The sequence below is a fragment of the Sesamum indicum genome, linkage group LG10 (genome assembly GCF_026168435.1).
Source record: "Sesamum indicum cultivar Baizhima isolate 11 linkage group LG10, ASM2616843v1, whole genome shotgun sequence".
Taxonomy (NCBI): Eukaryota; Viridiplantae; Streptophyta; class Magnoliopsida; order Lamiales; family Pedaliaceae; genus Sesamum; species Sesamum indicum.
Genome location: NC_142666.1, coordinates 1,311,203 through 1,326,972, shown reverse-complemented (window position 1 = coordinate 1,326,972; position 15,770 = coordinate 1,311,203). Strand labels below are relative to the sequence as shown.

Here is a 15,770-nt window from a genome sequence, read left to right as displayed (position 1 = left end):
TAACAAGCAAAATAACTTCGGCTGAGAGAGAAAATATCATTATTACATGTAATGTTCTGGAAATAATCAAACAAATCCTTATCCTACTCGAATGAGATGAGATGGAAACTATCCGACAGTCAAGCGCAGCAGTAGAATCAGTAGTCCAATTTGAACGCTTTGCTATAAACAGAGCAGGAATTCTATTTATGTTATTCACCAGCAACGTTGAATGTACTGATACAAAAATGCAGCTGCAGGAGATTCATTGCAACCGCAGACGGCCCTTCTATCATCTTCGTCCCATACCCGAGCGATCCCACAAATGGATAGGAGCTAAAAACAAGTTCCACGAATTGATTACTGCTATAGTACACGTGACGTATATATACTAAATGGAATAGAAGATGCAATAACATTCGGAACAGAAAATTCAATCCAAGCAGTGAGCGCCATTACACAACAGCAGACGATGCACTGAAATAGAAATCTGAATTTGATCAACTGAAAAGATGTTGAACCGATTGAACTCCATCACCGATCTGGAAACGAACAATATTCTTCTCAATAGTGAAATACGATTTATTTTTCTTTGCTACTCAAGAAATCCATTCTTGTCAAGGCTGCTATAAGATGGCCACAGTTATAAAAAGCTAGCATAATGAACGGTTTAGCATAAACTCACACATTTATGCCGTTGGATTATCATCATTTACAAGCTGACTTTCCTTGACACGAGATTCTCACTTGGTGGCCTGCAGCAATAATAGGAGTTTAAGAGAAGAGAGCTTAACCAAACAAAGCAGAATAATTACTTGCAACAGCAATTACCATCTCGTCTTCAGAATGACAGAGTTGGTTTGGTAACTGACCAAACATATCGCATAATTGAATGCCGTTCTCCACCAAGAACATCATTCATCCTAATCTTTCGGAAGCTGCTACCTTAAGAACATCATTCATCCTAATCTTTCGGAAGCTGCTACCTTAAGAACATCATTCATCCTAATCTTTCGGAAGCTGCTACCTTCATTCATAATACGCTCCAATCATTGATCCTGTATGTTTGCTGGTATAAAAGTAAAAGAGAAACTGCAGACCTGCGTTACAATTATATAACCAACATAAAAGCAAATGAACAGAATTCTGGGTTCAGTACTTTTGCACGAATGTTCCGGTGATAATTTAATATAAACATAATTCAGTTGGAGCGAAGGCAAAATTTGTTGCAATTCCTCATCCGTAATTACACTTCAAGAGGAAGACAGGAAAAGAAGTAGATTATGATACAGGAAGAAGCGAGTTTACCAGGCAAGACTTGATGTTTCCTATGATGAAAGAATTTTTGGGATGTGAAATTTTCTTTTTAGCCACCAACAGCAACCAGAAACTTTCTTTTACTTACGGGTTCCTCTTCCAACATCACCACATCTCTCACCTTTTCTAGCAGCTCCTCCAGATGATTTACTCCAAGGCTCACATAATCCAGTTGTCTTTTGTATCTTTGCTGGTATATTGCCTCAAAAACACCAAGAAAAATGCGGCAAGAGTAGCTCACCATGATCTCTTGTAGCTCATATTTAAACTTATCCAGTTTCTGGTCAATAGTTTGAGAACAATCGACCATCTCCAAATTAGACTTCTCTCTCGCCTCCCTATCATCACTCGCTGCAATAACCATTCTTTCATCATCCGAGAACTCGTCTGAAGATCCAACTCCAGCTGTCGGATCAATGTTATCTTCCTGAGACGCCTTTTCTTTCTTATCCCTCCTAGCCAGAATTACGGGAGTGCCAACTGGTCCGACTTTTGGGTTACATAGGGAGACAAACTTCCTTTGGCCTTTCCCGTCGAGAGTGATTGCATCACCCATCTTCTTAAGGAGATTCACAAGCTTAATTGCCCCATATTCCGAGACAAACAGAGGCCTCCCGTAAAGTTTTTGGTATTCTGCCGGAAGACGGATTAGAGACAAACTGCCGCCCAATAATTCAAGCAACTTTACAAGTTGGAGCTTCAAACCATTAACATCTCCGGGCTGCACCCACGTCAACTCATTCTGCTCACAAGAAGCAATAGTTCCTGATGAAACTTCGTTGGGACCAGATGGAAAGCTATGTGCTCGGGAATATGTAGGGTTTGGGGGCATTAACATTGAACTACTATTATGCTCGGATAGAGAATGCGATAAAATTGAAAAATCTCTCATATTGTAAGAGGTTCTTGAGATCCCTTTATACACTATTGATTCTTCTTCATTCTTGCCATCCACATTCTCATTGATCTGACATCCCATCAAATTCCCAGCAATCTCTGGTGGACAGGGTCGAGAAGGTATTAATGGTTTAGCAGGGGACAAAAAGCCTTCCCCACGAGCAACATTAGGCCAATCCCAAACGAACCTGCCCGCATTACTTAGAGCCGATGACACTCCCACCCCAGAAGGGATAACAAGAATTACAGTGTATCCTCGCTGACCGAGAATGTGTAGGGCTGGAGCAAAATCAACGTCTCCTGAGATCAGCATGATGGATGATGGAGGACGATTATCGAGAGCAAAAAGGAACATATCAACCAATATTGCCTTATCAGCTGCATCTTTCCGCCCATTGGGAACATCTATGAGTTTGACACCAGTTCTCTGGCAACCTTCTCTTAGTCGTCTGGGAAAGGCATTAAAATCTCCGTACGCAGAAAACATTGTTACTGCTCCATCAATTACAGGATGGACCCGTAAGGCCATCCTAATGTTACCAGCCACATCCTCAGGCCGCACATCACTTGGCACGGGACAGTTCTCAATGTCCCAGAGAATGGCCACAGGACCCTGAGAGGAGCTCCAGATATGGTGCAAAGGAGGCCGAGATGGATTTGTGTTTGAGACTTCCATTTGTTTTGTACTGTGTTCGGGATATTCTGATGGCAATGCTAAAGCACATGACGTATTTGAGCCCGACATCAGTGATTTATTAAATTGTAAAGGACCTCTACCTTCTTTATATTACGAACAGGGATGAGAATATCTATAGATTAGAAAGATCAAATGGAGGAATTCAGATATTTTTACATTGAAAATGAACAGAACCACTGAAAAAAATAATAAAAGAATGACGACCAAGAGAATCAGACTCCACAAAATAATTTATCAAACACATAAGGATGAGGCAAATGTAAAATACTCGCAGGATGCAATAATGGGTTACATTCAACTCAAAGATTAGAAGTTCTCCAACCAATTTTCTCCACAAGTACTCACTCGAACACATCGAAACCACTTCTTATATTGAGATTTAGTTATTCATTTCTATTTAGACTAGTGCATTTTGCCACCAACACTTCCTTAATCAGAAGAGTTCAATTGGAAACAACCCCTTTTCCATACAAAAACTCACAAAAGGATTCAAATTGGATTCTCTAAATTGATGAAACAAACATTAGCACCACCATTTAAAATTCCAACAAAAATTGAATAAATGCGCAGATGAGGTCATATGACTACGGAACAGGATCACATCGTCACTCCACATGTTAAAATGCATTTTTATGAGTCCAAAGTTCAAAAACAATTAGGGAAAAGAAAATTCAAGAAAGGTACTCAGAGATCGCCCTGTACCACTAAACCTAAGAAAGATCAACAAAACAATGAAAACAAGAAGACTATTGACAACAATCAAGATATACCTCTATTCTTGAAAATAAAATCCAAACCCACAAACCAATTAAAAGATCTAATTTTTCTTTAAAACCCATCTCAAATTCAGAAAACCCTCATGGATATCTGTGCATATAAATGAAACCTTGAAGGAGAATTACTTGCCTGAAGAGGAAAGGCACTTCTGGTTTTGGGGTCTTTAAGTACTGAGAATTTTAAACCAAAAAACAGCTGGAGAAATAAAAGAATTAATACTAGGAACAGTTCGTGGAGCCTGGATTACATCACAGCCATGGTTCTGATTCAATCTGATGCAAGAAAGACTGGAAAACAAATGGGAGAGAGGGTGGCGATGGACAGAAGGACGCGGCGCAGAAAGACGTGTGAAATTGGGAGATGAAAGACAAAATTGAAATAATTTCAGAAGAAAAGGTGAAATGGTAATTATTTGTATGAGAAGATTGTATTAATACAGTTTTTTTTTAAATATATTAATAATAAAATCACGACTAGATTAAAAAAATAAAATAAATGAAAGTCCAAGTCGTGATCACGACTTCGCGCCCTGGTCGAAATCAAATATCACGTATTCGCAACGATATGATTGGACGCAAACGCGTGTAATGCAACAATCCCAACAAAGAAATTCTTCCTACACAATCAGATGATCTGCTATCGAGTTGTCAAGAATAATTATATATTTCATTGTAATTTTTACAATTGTACAAAAAAATATACATTATTACATTTATACACTTAATTGTAATTTTTTAAGTTAATACAATTTTAATATGAAACTCAAAAGCAGAGTTGACCGTATGAATAATTATTAATTTAAGAAAGTTATGTTGGGAATAGGTTCACATGTGTGAGTGAAATTGGATGAAACAATCGTAATAGAATAGTAAATTGATGGTAATGGTATAACTACGTACACTTTCAATTACTCCATCACAAACATCGTTGATTTAAACAGTCACGTCATTAGTGCAGTGCCCAGGAAATACTAATAACAAACTATTGGTTGACGGTCACTGCTCAGAAAAAGGGACAAAATCCCACGCCCGGTGGGACTCGAACCCACAATCGCCTGATTAGAAGTCAGACGCCTTATCCATTAGGCCACGGGCGCTAGCGCTGCTTTGAGAGACACGATATTGGAATTCTATGAAACACAAGACGCCATTGCAACACAGTTGCTGTTAGCATCTCCAGATAACCGGACTTGTATCAAAAAGTGAGTAAGAAGAAATATGATGAAGACTCTCTCACCCCTCTTTCAAGTACCCGCTTCCAAGACTCCGCCGGCCATTCCTGCAATTTTCCGTTTCTCAACTTTAGCAGTCGCCGGAGCAATCCAAAACTGTAAAACACAGACGAAGCCAACTCTTAAACGACGCTCTGCAAAACCCACCAACAATGTCTCGCCAATTCCGATACTCACTCCCACTACACCCCCCTCGTCTTCCCTTCCTCAGAAAAAGGTACTCTTTTTTGGTTCACAATTTTTTCCCAGTGGTTTTCAAGATTTTGTAGAGTTCTGCTGGGAAGTTTATGGGGCTTTATCTTCTTTTTAACTAATGGGTTTTGTAGTTTGCGCCGTTCTTTTCTCTCCGTTGTAATCACTGAGGGGGTTCTTAAGATTTTGAAGATTTCTGCTTTTGGGTTTTGAAGGGGTTTATGATTACTATTAGTGAATCTTCTTTAATATGTAATTGGGTTTTCCATTTTTTCAGGTTCTGGTCCCAATTGGGTTCGGGACAGAGGAGATGGAGGCTGTGATTATGATTGTTGTTTTGCGGCGAGCAGGAGCTAATGTGACAGTAGCTTCCGTGGAGGAGCAGCTGGAGGTTGAGGCCTCTGGAGGTACCAGGCTGGTGGCTGACGCATTTATCTCTGCTTGTTCTGATGAAAATTTTGATCTTGTTGCGCTGCCGGTTAGTTTTGAACTCTGCTCTAACCACATTTTCAATGGAAGCAGCTTTTCAATTGCCTTTTTCTCTGTGTATGAATGTTTATTTGTTTGATACTGGTTACTCATTTGATGTTTGGGGTCAGATTTCTTGAATTTGGATGGAAGATTAACTTTTAATTTTGGCTATTTGGTTATTTATACGGTATTGCCATTCTAGTTTATTTTCCGTTCCTCAATATGTATGTAAGTAGGGAGGAATGCCGGGCTCTACACGATTAAGGGACTGCGAAATTCTTCAGAAAATCACGAAAAGACAGGCTGATGCAAAGAGGTTGTACGCTGCAATTTGTGCTGCTCCAGCAGTTACTCTTTTGCCTTGGGGCCTACTTAGGAGAAAACAGGTAATTCCAATTGGTTTGATGTAACTAATTTCTACTTACTTTCTTGCATCTGTGTATTTGCATGATTGGATTGACTAATGGCCTGATAAATTCTCTGGTTAGACGACTTGTCACCCTGCATTTATGGACAAGCTCTCGACTTTCTGGGCTGTCAAATCAAATTTACAAGTCTCGGGAGAGCTAACAACAAGTCGAGGCCCTGGTACTTCTTTTCAATTTGCTGTATCATTGGTGGAACAGCTCTTTGGCGAATCAGTAGCCAAGGAAATCTGTGAGTCCATGGTAAGAAAATGCAAATTCATTTTGAATGAGATATTGCTAACAGAGACAGAACTTTCACCTCAGAACTATATAGCCTTAACAGTAACCACATAGAACTTAGGTGAAGGGTTTCTGGAGATTTAGTTCTCTCAAGATTACAAGCCGTTTTTTCATCTTGGTTGGATTGCTTTATCTTCCGTAATTTGCTTACCTTATGCACAACCAGCTTGAGATAACTGTTTGTCTTTTTCATTTGTACAGCTGCTAAATATTGTTGATGACAATTCTAGGAAAGAAGAATTTGATGAAGTCTCATGGTCCCTAGGGCATGCGCCTGAGGTAGTTTTTTGTTTTTCTATCCAACATTTCTTTCACTCTTAGGAGATTTTCAAAGTTTTGGTTCTGGCAAACATAGCAGGTCCTCATTCCAGTTGCCAACGGTTCTGAAGAAATTGAAGTGGTTACCATTGTAGATATCCTACGGCGTGCAAAAGCAAATGTTACAGTTTCTTCAGTGGAAAAATCGTTGCAGATATTGGCATCGAGTGGCACAAAAATAATTGCAGACAAGATGATTAGTGATGCTGCCAATTCAGTTTATGATCTAATTGTCCTGCCGGTAAGGTTTCCAAACTATCTCTTTTGACTAGATGAAAGTTGGAAAAGCATAAGTCTCCTATGCTTTTGTATTATCGTCCTTGCAAATAGTGATGCGAAAAATACAGTTGTTTGGTTCTGGGCTTCTCTCTTAATTCTCCTAAGTGTTGCTTGCTCATGAATTTAAGGGAGGGGCGTTAGGCTCTGAGCGGCTGCACAAGTCCAAGATTCTGAAGACGTTGCTAAAAGAACAACAATCGGCTGGGAGAATGTTGGGTGCAATCTGTTCTTCACCTGCAATCCTACACAAACAAGGATTGCTAAAGGTAGGATTAGTCACCTCAACATTGACATTAGCTTCTGGAGTAAGAACTTAAACTAAATCCTTTGCCTGCTTAAAACAGGATAAGCGAGCCACAGCTCATCCTTCTGTCATTAACAAGCTCAACAGTGCTGTAAATACTGCCCGGGTAGTTATCGATGGGAAAGTCATCACTGGCAAGGGACTCGCTACTGCAACAGATTTTGCACTTGCTATTGTAAGTAAACTTTTCGGGCAAGCAAGAGCGAGGAGTGTGGCTGAAGGTCTTGTTTTTGAGTATCCTCGGTGATAGGCAGTTACCATCACCCATTTGGGTTCAACATTCCCCCATGTTTGACAAGTCTTTGTCCCAAGACTGAAGCGATGAAGACGTTATGTATTTGACATGGCAAATAAGCAGAGCTACTAGAATGTGATTGTTCCATCTTGGTAAAAGAAGACTCCATTTTCTGCCAAAAAAGAAAAAAAAGGGTTTTGCATTCGCCCGGAGGCAACACTCAAGTCCAAGCCACACGCAATAGTTGAGTTAAATTTCGATTGAATGTGCAGCTATTAAAGAGTTGATTATAACTTGTTTGGAGACATATGCATGTTGCTTGAGGAGGAGAAAAAGTTTCAGTTTGAACAGAGGCAACGGCATGGTGAGTGCATTACTATGTCGTGTGATTAATATATAGTCGAGGAAAAGCAAAGCTTTTTGAAGTGCAGAGAAGTTGCTATTGGAGCATCCAACTGCCGGGTGCATCGATTCGGTTTTGTCCCAAGTCCATGAGTTGGATCCGTGGATCTCATGTTTGGATATGGATTTTCTGTTTTTTTCAAGGAATTATAGGCCATTGCATTAGAGTCTATACTATTAAGCATCAAGGATCTTTTGGTGTGTTTTACTAAAATGTCCCTTATAATATACATGACATGGATGTAACTACCTATTTTACATCATTTTATAGTTGAAATCATCATCTAAATACTTTATAACTCCTCCAACATAATGGATTAAGGTTTTGACAGGTCTGTAATCATCCCAAAATTTTCACTGTAAAAAGTTGTCTGTGGATGCATTTGAATTTCGAGAAAAGATTTCAAATGATTCCAGTTAAAAAAAATTTAAAATTTATAAATATTCAATAAAATATAGTTCAAAATTAGAATTAAAGTATTTAAAATACATCAAATTTACAATTATCCAAATAAATTCAAAGAATTTTGTTATTAAGAATTTCAAATTTATAATGTCAAATTCTTCCATCAAAATCCAACATAAAATCATCCCGTCGTTTTCCAATCATTATTAAGACATGATTAGATGAAGATGTGCAACTTACTGTGTGAATTTAATTACTTGTAGATTTTTTTGAACCACTATTTATAAGAGTAGGTTACGAGAGATTTAGGATCAACTGGAGGATTGAGATATTACTGAAATTCTTAAGATGTTTATCTTTTAGACATAATGTTTATCCTATTTGTTGTACACGTCATCTGAAAGATATGCCACCAAGAACAGAATATACTGGATTAGCCATATCTAGAATGTTGGTCACCTGCATCTTTGACTGGTCGGATCCAGTTGACATCAGTGTCCCTGTGTAGAATGTGGTCGACGTGTTGGCTGAGACGGAGGACCTAGGGTACTGTTGGTATTAGACCTAGATTTCAGTGTTGCCTCATCAACTGGACAACAAAATTTGGGCTATTTATCTTGTCGTCCTTTCAGCCCATTATTTGCATTTGTGCCAGCAAAATTTGAGTATGCTGGAATGAGTAAATCAAGCCTTGCTCATTTATGCAAATGATTTGGATTTGTATCGGGGTTTTAGGGAAAAATTGTTGTAGACATCACCTTATAAAATTACAAGTATACATCTTGACGGGGTTTTGCTGTAATGAACTTCAAGAATTTCTGCGCAAGTTTGTTTTCTTGAGGGGGTATTTATATAAATTACAATTACATTCTAAAAATGTATACCTACGATTTTGAAAAATACAAAAGGCACTCGCGCAATTAAACTTAAACTCATAGACTGTGGATATAATTTAGCCTAAAGAAAACGAAATAGCAATTGTCTGTCTTGTGGATTCTATAATTGTTCAAATACTAACAATTTCGTGTGATCCAAGTTCCTTGCTCTATAAAATCATACTTGTAGTCTCCATCGAATAACCACTATTTACTAGTATTGGATATTAAATAAAATTTTGCAGTCCAACATTGATTTATTATGATGTAAAATATTACGACTTTTTCCAATTCATTTCATTGATATTTACCCATTGTTGATCTTTCTATTTCAGCCCTTTTCTTTTTCAAATTTTGCTTTGAGATAAGCTCAATCCAAAATTTGTTCAAATTCTTAAATCCTATTTATCATAGACCTTATACTAACCTTGGTGGAGTAATTCAAATTTAAGACAAATATGTATGATATGTTTGGATATGTGAATTTGAATCTGATGAAATTATTTGAACAAGAAAAAGTATTTCGAATGACTCTATACAAAAATAGATGAGGTCTAATCTCATAACTCTAAGGTCGTGAGTTCAAACCCCACCAATGTATGGAATGTTTTTATTTTAATAGTATGTGTCGATTATATATAGTTACTTGATATTGATAAATAAAAGTATGGTTGTTATTGTCGTTGGTAGTTGTTAGATATTCATATTTGATATTGATGATCGTTAATCAATTTATTCAAAATAAATAAATAAATAACTCCAAATAAAGAAACTTGAAATTTATTAAATATTTCACAAAATATAGCTGTAAATAAGAGTTTGAATTATTTGAAATTCTTTGCAACACAGCGTCCAACCCCAAATTCGTCAGTTCAGATTTAATCTAAAATAAAATTTATATAATTCTATATTAAATTAATTTTTAAATATATTACAATGCAATATTTGTTAGATAATTATTAATTTTAAAGTATTTATAATTTTTAGAACATGCATGAGTATTTGTAATAGTTTACCCAATCAAAAAGATCTGAGAATATTCTGGGACCTTAGAGAGTCGGCTCCAAGGAAAATAAGGCGGCGCGTGGTGGAGCCGGCGCCATGTTGGAGCAGCTGGGCCCACGATCCTCGTAAGATTTAACCACACCACAACTCAGCCCAGATCAGCCCCCACTTTAAATACCTCCGGCCCTATATTTGCTCTCCCACTATTCCCGCTCGCCCCCAAATAGGAGAACGAATATATTTATTCTCTTAATACGGTGACGTATTCTACATGTCGGAATCGGAACCACGCCTCCGCCGCGGAGCTCCGCCGCCCTTGTACAAGCAGAATTCGTGGTCCCCAGACATCCTCCGCGACGAGGCCTGGATGAATCGCCGGAAAAATCACCGACTGCGGCGTGGCCGCAGCGTTACCGACGATGACCTCGACGAGCTCCGTGCTTGCTTCGACTTGGGGTTCAACTTCGATTCGCCTGATTTAGATCCGAAACTCTCCTCTACTTTTCCTGCACTCGGATTCTACCATGCTGTAAACCGGAACTACAGTAATAGCTTGTCGCGATCTTCTTCGGCTTCGTTTTCTGATTCTGATTCGGCGGTTTCTGTTGGAAGTCCAAGTTCTATTGTTGATCCAGGTAAGATTACGATTTAAAAAAAAATGAAGAAGATTTCTGTAATTGGTTGCATTTAGCTGTTTTTTCGGTCGAAATATTCGATTTTGTTCGCAAAAAAAGCTTTCTTCGAATCAGGATCAGACGTAGCTAAATCTGAATCGTTTTGATTTGTTTTTGAATTCTAAAGGTGATGATCCGGCTATTGTGAAGACGCGATTGAAGCAATGGGCTCAGGTGGTGGCGTGTTCGGTGCGCCAATCTTCACCAAACTTACTGTGATTCTAGCTACCGGCACTCGGAATAGGAAAAAGGAGCCGAAAAAAGAAAACGAAAGTTCCAATTTTGTATTGACTATAATTTTCCTACTATTTCATTGTTTTTCTGAATTTATCATTGCAAATTGAACTTCTGGGATTTTTGCTGCTGGAATCAGTAGGTGAAGATTGTAGAAGCTTTTATTATTGGGGGGATTGTAATTAAATTCTTTTCCCCCCTATTTGTTTCTTTTCTTCTGACAAAAGACCGCCGGATTTCACTGCATCAACTTTCATTAGCAAGCAAAGGTACATGATCTTGCCCTGTGACCCAATTCTTCATATTTCTCCCCTATCTAATTCACCAAAAGCAAAGATTGAGGCCGCTGATGGATTTTGATTTTTTGAAGTAGTAAAAAATGTCTCAGGCACTCATATTTGTTTCAAAATTCTCTTGATTATTAATTCCCAGAACTTTTACCACATTAAAATAAAATCATTCTTGATTAGGTTTTCAACGGCATCCAGATTTAAATGTAGTGGTAGAAAAACAATTTTCAATTTTGTGCATAATTGCATGGCGACTATGTTTCACTTTTGGTCATCTTTATGTTTGTGAAGACAACCAAACAACCAGCCTGCCGTTACGCCCTCCAAGCATAAAACCTGGCGATATGCTACATTTTCAATTTGTTGTCAATTTTATGATCTGTTTCTTTTTGTTCATTATTAATAACTCGGCCATTAAGTTCCCTATTTCTTTACAATAATTGATTAGAAAAATTCAAATTTAAATTCAATTTTACAGCACGCAATCCATAAGTATCAGTCATAATTACTTCTTTCAGTTAAAATTAATATTTTTTTAACTAAATGATAAATGTAAACCAAGCATCTTATCATTTAGCTTTTCTAGCACAAAAGTTTTAACAATAGCAATCATTTGGCAAAAACAAGCTGACTTGAATTGAAATTTTGATACGCCAAAATACTATGTTAAATCAAAGTCGATTAGTCAGTTCGTTTCGGTAATTATCAATTTTCTTATATTTCGGTTTGATATATTGTAAACCCAAAATAAAATATTAAAAATAGTTAAATATTAAATATTAAATATAATAATTACACTTGTTATTTTTTTATTAATATTAATAATAAAATAAATAAAAAGTATAAAAATAACTAATATATTTCAATATGTATATAAAAATAAATAACAATGATACTTTGATATCTAGGACATTTCAAAAATCGATACGAAAAATTAAAATCGAATAAGATACAAACCTTTAAAGAAATTATAACCAGATATCGGATTGAATTTTTTCTATTAAGTTTTGCTATTGTTAGAGTTTTCAATTCCGATTGGATTTAGTCAGTTTACGTTTGAATGCTCTAATGATAACTAAAATTTGGTGCCCATCTTATCCTAAAATTTTATTATAAAAAACAATTTAAGGATCCAAAATACAAAATAAATATTCCTAGTAAAATAATAATGGGAGGGGTATCCAATAAATTCCATATATTTCAATTGGTTTGACGGTGGAGTAATGATGAGGCGCGGCGGCATGAGATGAGAGCATTATTGTAGTGAGACTGAGAGGGCCCATATCATTTGCTGGGCTCCTTAGCTTCCTATTCTCTACTCTCTAGTTCAATATATTAAACAGATGCTCCACTGACCCCCCACACCCACACCCTCCTCATACTTTTATTATTTCTTCTTATTATTATTATGGTATACCAACAACAACTATAATAATAAATAAATGAGAACGCTGCAAGTGACAAATGTCAAATGAATGATTGAAGGGCCACAGTTCATTGCAGTGCAGACTGCACACCACAAACAATGTTATTCTTCTGTTGCAGAAATAAAGGTTTCACTCTTATGATTGATCAATTATTTCTCTGTATATTTATACTCTTTGCAAAAATAAATAGCAATGTAATAAGTATATAGATTTACACATTTCAGTAGTTATGATAAAAGAATTGATCAAAACATTGAAAATTTTGATTTTGTGATGTAGTAATCAAAGTTTCTATTTTTTGGGAGGATGAGAGAAAATCATAACGGCTGATAGAACATAATTCTTGGATCAATGGAGAAATCCATTGAAATTCATTAAATTATAATAAAAAGAATAGTGAAAATTATTCTCTCTTTGTATTTCAAAAATTAAAGGTGAAAAAACTCTGATCATGTTATTCCATTATAAAACAACAAATTTATGAATTTAGACGAATTGAACCTCAGGTCCATAAAAGTCTTGACGGGTCGAGTCCCAAGTTCTAACAAATCCACTCGAAAGGATCCCTTGCCCTCTCTAGATGGACCGACCCTAATACAACAAATTGATCCAAAAATTTTACACTATTAATAAATTTCGTTTAGTCAAAAATTAAAAAACAAAAACAAAATTTTCTCCACCAAAAATGAAAATTGAGAGGGAAAAAAAAAAGTATAAGAAAGGGAATTATAAGTTTCTTTGGTTGAATTAGCTCTTACATATCTAAGTATAATAGTTCTCACATAAATAATTCAATAATTCGAATTCAAGACTTTTTTTAAGGAAGATATTGGGTGGAGATATATTGGGAGTGTGGACAGAGTGCAAGGGGGTTTGGTTGTCAGCCCTTTCTTAAGAAAAAAGAAGATAGTGAGAAAAGAATCTTCCACTTTGAGTGCAAAGAATAAACCCATTTCAGCTTTACTACTTGTTTTTGGGTTTTCAAGTTTGGAATACAATAAGATGACATTTGTGTTGACTAATCTTTCATCTTTTTCCTCTTTAAAATAATAAATTATATCATTAATTACATAAAAATATCTTATATTACAATACGTCGTATCAAGTCAGATATACAAACACATCAGTTGAGTTTCAATACATTTTTATGTTTAACTTTTTAAAAAAAAATCAAATTGGACTATAAGTATTATTACACAAGACGTGTTTAAACTTAATTTCATCGTAACAAGTAAAAAAATTATTATAAACACGGCTCATTTAAAATGGGCCCCTGATTTAAATCATGAATGTACGTGAGTTCAAAGAAAAAAAGACAAAAAAACAGGTAAAATGCCATATAGATGGGCGGGATGCTGAAGTTTATAAATAAAGAGATTATTATATTTACACTTCTTGATCTATAGTTTTTTACATAAATTATATTATTACTATAATTTAAAAACCAACCCCTACAACAAAAAAACAACGGTACTGTATGTAATAATATAGATATTTTTTGGGAGTGTATGTATAATTTTTCAAAAGACATGAATAATTTGTGAAGACGTGTCTGATGGGTGTATATGTAACTATATAAAGACATAAATGATTCATGTAAACAGACTGTAAAATAAGAATTATAAATATAATTGTCCTTTAAGTAAATTAAGTATGATACTTTCAGTTCATCTAAAATCATTGGATGAAAAGTGCTATATTTTTGTGACAATTGACAATACAACACTTTTTATATGTGAGACGGAGCTGGAAAAGCGAAAGCAAAACAAATCACATGCTCCATCAACGCTTTCATTACAAGGATCAATTAGTTATGACACTAAAAATATCTTGTCCTACCTTCTTAAGTATCTTTGCAGAGTAGTTTATTTTTATGTGATCAAAAACATCATTTTATACTTTTACTTAGATATTATTTTAGGCAAATCCCTAATATTTCCTTCAGTTTTAGGTTAGGGAAAATGAAATTAGCATGCCATCTTATGATGTTATCGGCCCCAATCAATCGCCTGATAATATTTTTACACATCACTCAGATATTTTTTATAATACTATTAATGAATTTAAACGAGAGCCAAATCTTTATATGAAAGTAGGTTTTTGCACGTCGTCCCCGTAAAACTTCAAAAATTCCAACCCCTAAACATCAAAGTTTAGAATGTTTTACGAATAAAAATATTTATAGAAATTTATTAAAATATTAATATTAAATGATTCATTTCTCTAATAATTTAGAATTTTAGATGGGGTGTTCGTTTAATATGCTATCAGAATCGGATCAAACAAGAGGTATTAGGGTCGAATCTAATTAACATTCGTTCATAAAAGAAATATGTCACGTGTGATGTTCTGCACGTGATGAAGATCGTTAAGATATTATATCAATAATTCTACTATCTTACAACTTAAAATCTTATAGAAATCACTATCTACTATATAAAGATATTTATAGAAATTTGTTACAATATTAATATTCAATAATTCGCCTCTCTAATAGTTTAAATTTTTAAATAACCATCGTTTATCTTGCTATCAGAGCCAAGCGAAACAAGAAATATTGGTGTCGAATCTCATTACCATTCATTAGGAAAAAAAAAAATGTTTCATGTGCAGTGTTTGTGGAGATTTATTGAGATATTAATATTAAATGATTTTATTATATAACAATTTAAACTCATAGACAATTAATCGCAAAATACACTTTTAGCTATATAATATAAGGGGTTCAACATTTATTTTATGATATTTTCATATAATCTTAAACTTGAAAAAAGTTGATAGATTTAGTCTTTGCTTTGCGGAATTTTTGAAATGATATTAAAATCAATAAAACTCAACAGAATTAATCCTATGTTTTATTGGATTTATGAGTCTAAATGTTTCGAATTTTTTGATTTTGGACTATTTTAAAATTTTCGTAAAATATTGTACTAAATTTGAGAATAATTATAAAAGTATTATAAAATGACAGATTAAAAATATTAAATCTCTACCGGACTAAAAAATTAATTTCACCAGTAGTTGATGAACAAAATATTACAAAAAAAAAAAAA

The 15,770-nt window shown here is 35.2% G+C and overlaps 3 protein-coding genes and 1 non-coding gene across 14 annotated transcripts; 2 read left to right on the top strand and 2 right to left on the bottom strand.

Moving 5' to 3' along the window:
* On the bottom strand, positions 1-4,057 carry LOC105172715 (uncharacterized). Of its 10 annotated transcripts, XM_020697315.2 has the most exons (6): positions 3,797-4,057; positions 1,288-3,002; positions 1,007-1,037; positions 811-965; positions 665-734; positions 1-521 (listed from the first exon to the last, which is right to left on the bottom strand). In XM_020697315.2, the coding sequence occupies exon 2, from the start codon at positions 2,936-2,938 to the stop codon at positions 1,346-1,348; it is 1,593 nt and encodes a 530-aa protein (XP_020552974.1). In that variant the 5' UTR covers positions 2,939-3,002; positions 3,797-4,057; the 3' UTR covers positions 1-521; positions 665-734; positions 811-965; positions 1,007-1,037; positions 1,288-1,345. The 10 variants fall into 10 exon arrangements, with proteins under 10 accessions (XP_020552974.1, XP_088742259.1, XP_020552970.1 ...); XM_088886133.1 differs by having other exon boundaries at positions 1-315; positions 439-521; positions 811-3,002; XM_020697311.2 differs by having other exon boundaries at positions 1,007-3,002.
* A 633-nt stretch (positions 4,058-4,690) lies between these two features.
* TRNAR-UCU (transfer RNA arginine (anticodon UCU)) lies at positions 4,691-4,763 on the bottom strand. The gene has a single exon. It is a non-coding gene; the product is annotated as a tRNA-Arg (tRNA).
* Positions 4,764-4,833: 70 nt separating this feature from the next.
* On the top strand, positions 4,834-8,097 carry DJ1C (Class I glutamine amidotransferase-like superfamily protein). Of its 2 annotated transcripts, none has more exons than XM_088885592.1 (8): positions 4,834-5,115; positions 5,368-5,568; positions 5,798-5,947; positions 6,050-6,229; positions 6,470-6,547; positions 6,624-6,827; positions 6,994-7,131; positions 7,210-8,097. In XM_088885592.1, the coding sequence occupies exons 1-8, from the start codon at positions 4,885-4,887 to the stop codon at positions 7,414-7,416; spliced, it is 1,389 nt and encodes a 462-aa protein (XP_088741718.1). In that variant the 5' UTR covers positions 4,834-4,884; the 3' UTR covers positions 7,417-8,097. The 2 variants fall into 2 exon arrangements, with proteins under 2 accessions (XP_088741718.1, XP_088741719.1); XM_088885593.1 differs by having other exon boundaries at positions 4,835-5,115; positions 6,627-6,827.
* A 2,152-nt stretch (positions 8,098-10,249) lies between these two features.
* Positions 10,250-11,250, top strand: LOC105172717 (uncharacterized). The gene is made up of 2 exons (XM_011094264.3): positions 10,250-10,727; positions 10,894-11,250. The coding sequence occupies exons 1-2, from the start codon at positions 10,364-10,366 to the stop codon at positions 10,983-10,985; spliced, it is 456 nt and encodes a 151-aa protein (XP_011092566.1). The 5' UTR covers positions 10,250-10,363; the 3' UTR covers positions 10,986-11,250.
* Positions 11,251-15,770: the final 4,520 nt, after the last annotated feature.

Excerpts from the sequence above, each read along its gene's own strand:
- LOC105172717 (XM_011094264.3), top strand. The coding sequence starts at position 10,364 with ATGTCGGAATCGGAACCACGCCTCCGCCGCGGAGCTCCGCCGCCCTTG. Across the intron at positions 10,728-10,893 it reads AAGTTCTATTGTTGATCCAG|GTGATGATCCGGCTATTGTG; the intron begins GTAAGATTACGA and ends TGAATTCTAAAG.
- DJ1C (XM_088885592.1), top strand. The coding sequence starts at position 4,885 with ATGATGAAGACTCTCTCACCCCTCTTTCAAGTACCCGCTTCCAAGACT. Across the intron at positions 5,116-5,367 it reads CTTCCCTTCCTCAGAAAAAG|GTTCTGGTCCCAATTGGGTT; the intron begins GTACTCTTTTTT and ends CCATTTTTTCAG. Across the intron at positions 6,548-6,623 it reads CCCTAGGGCATGCGCCTGAG|CAGGTCCTCATTCCAGTTGC; the intron begins GTAGTTTTTTGT and ends TGGCAAACATAG.
- LOC105172715 (XM_088886131.1), bottom strand. The coding sequence starts at position 2,938 with ATGTCGGGCTCAAATACGTCATGTGCTTTAGCATTGCCATCAGAATAT.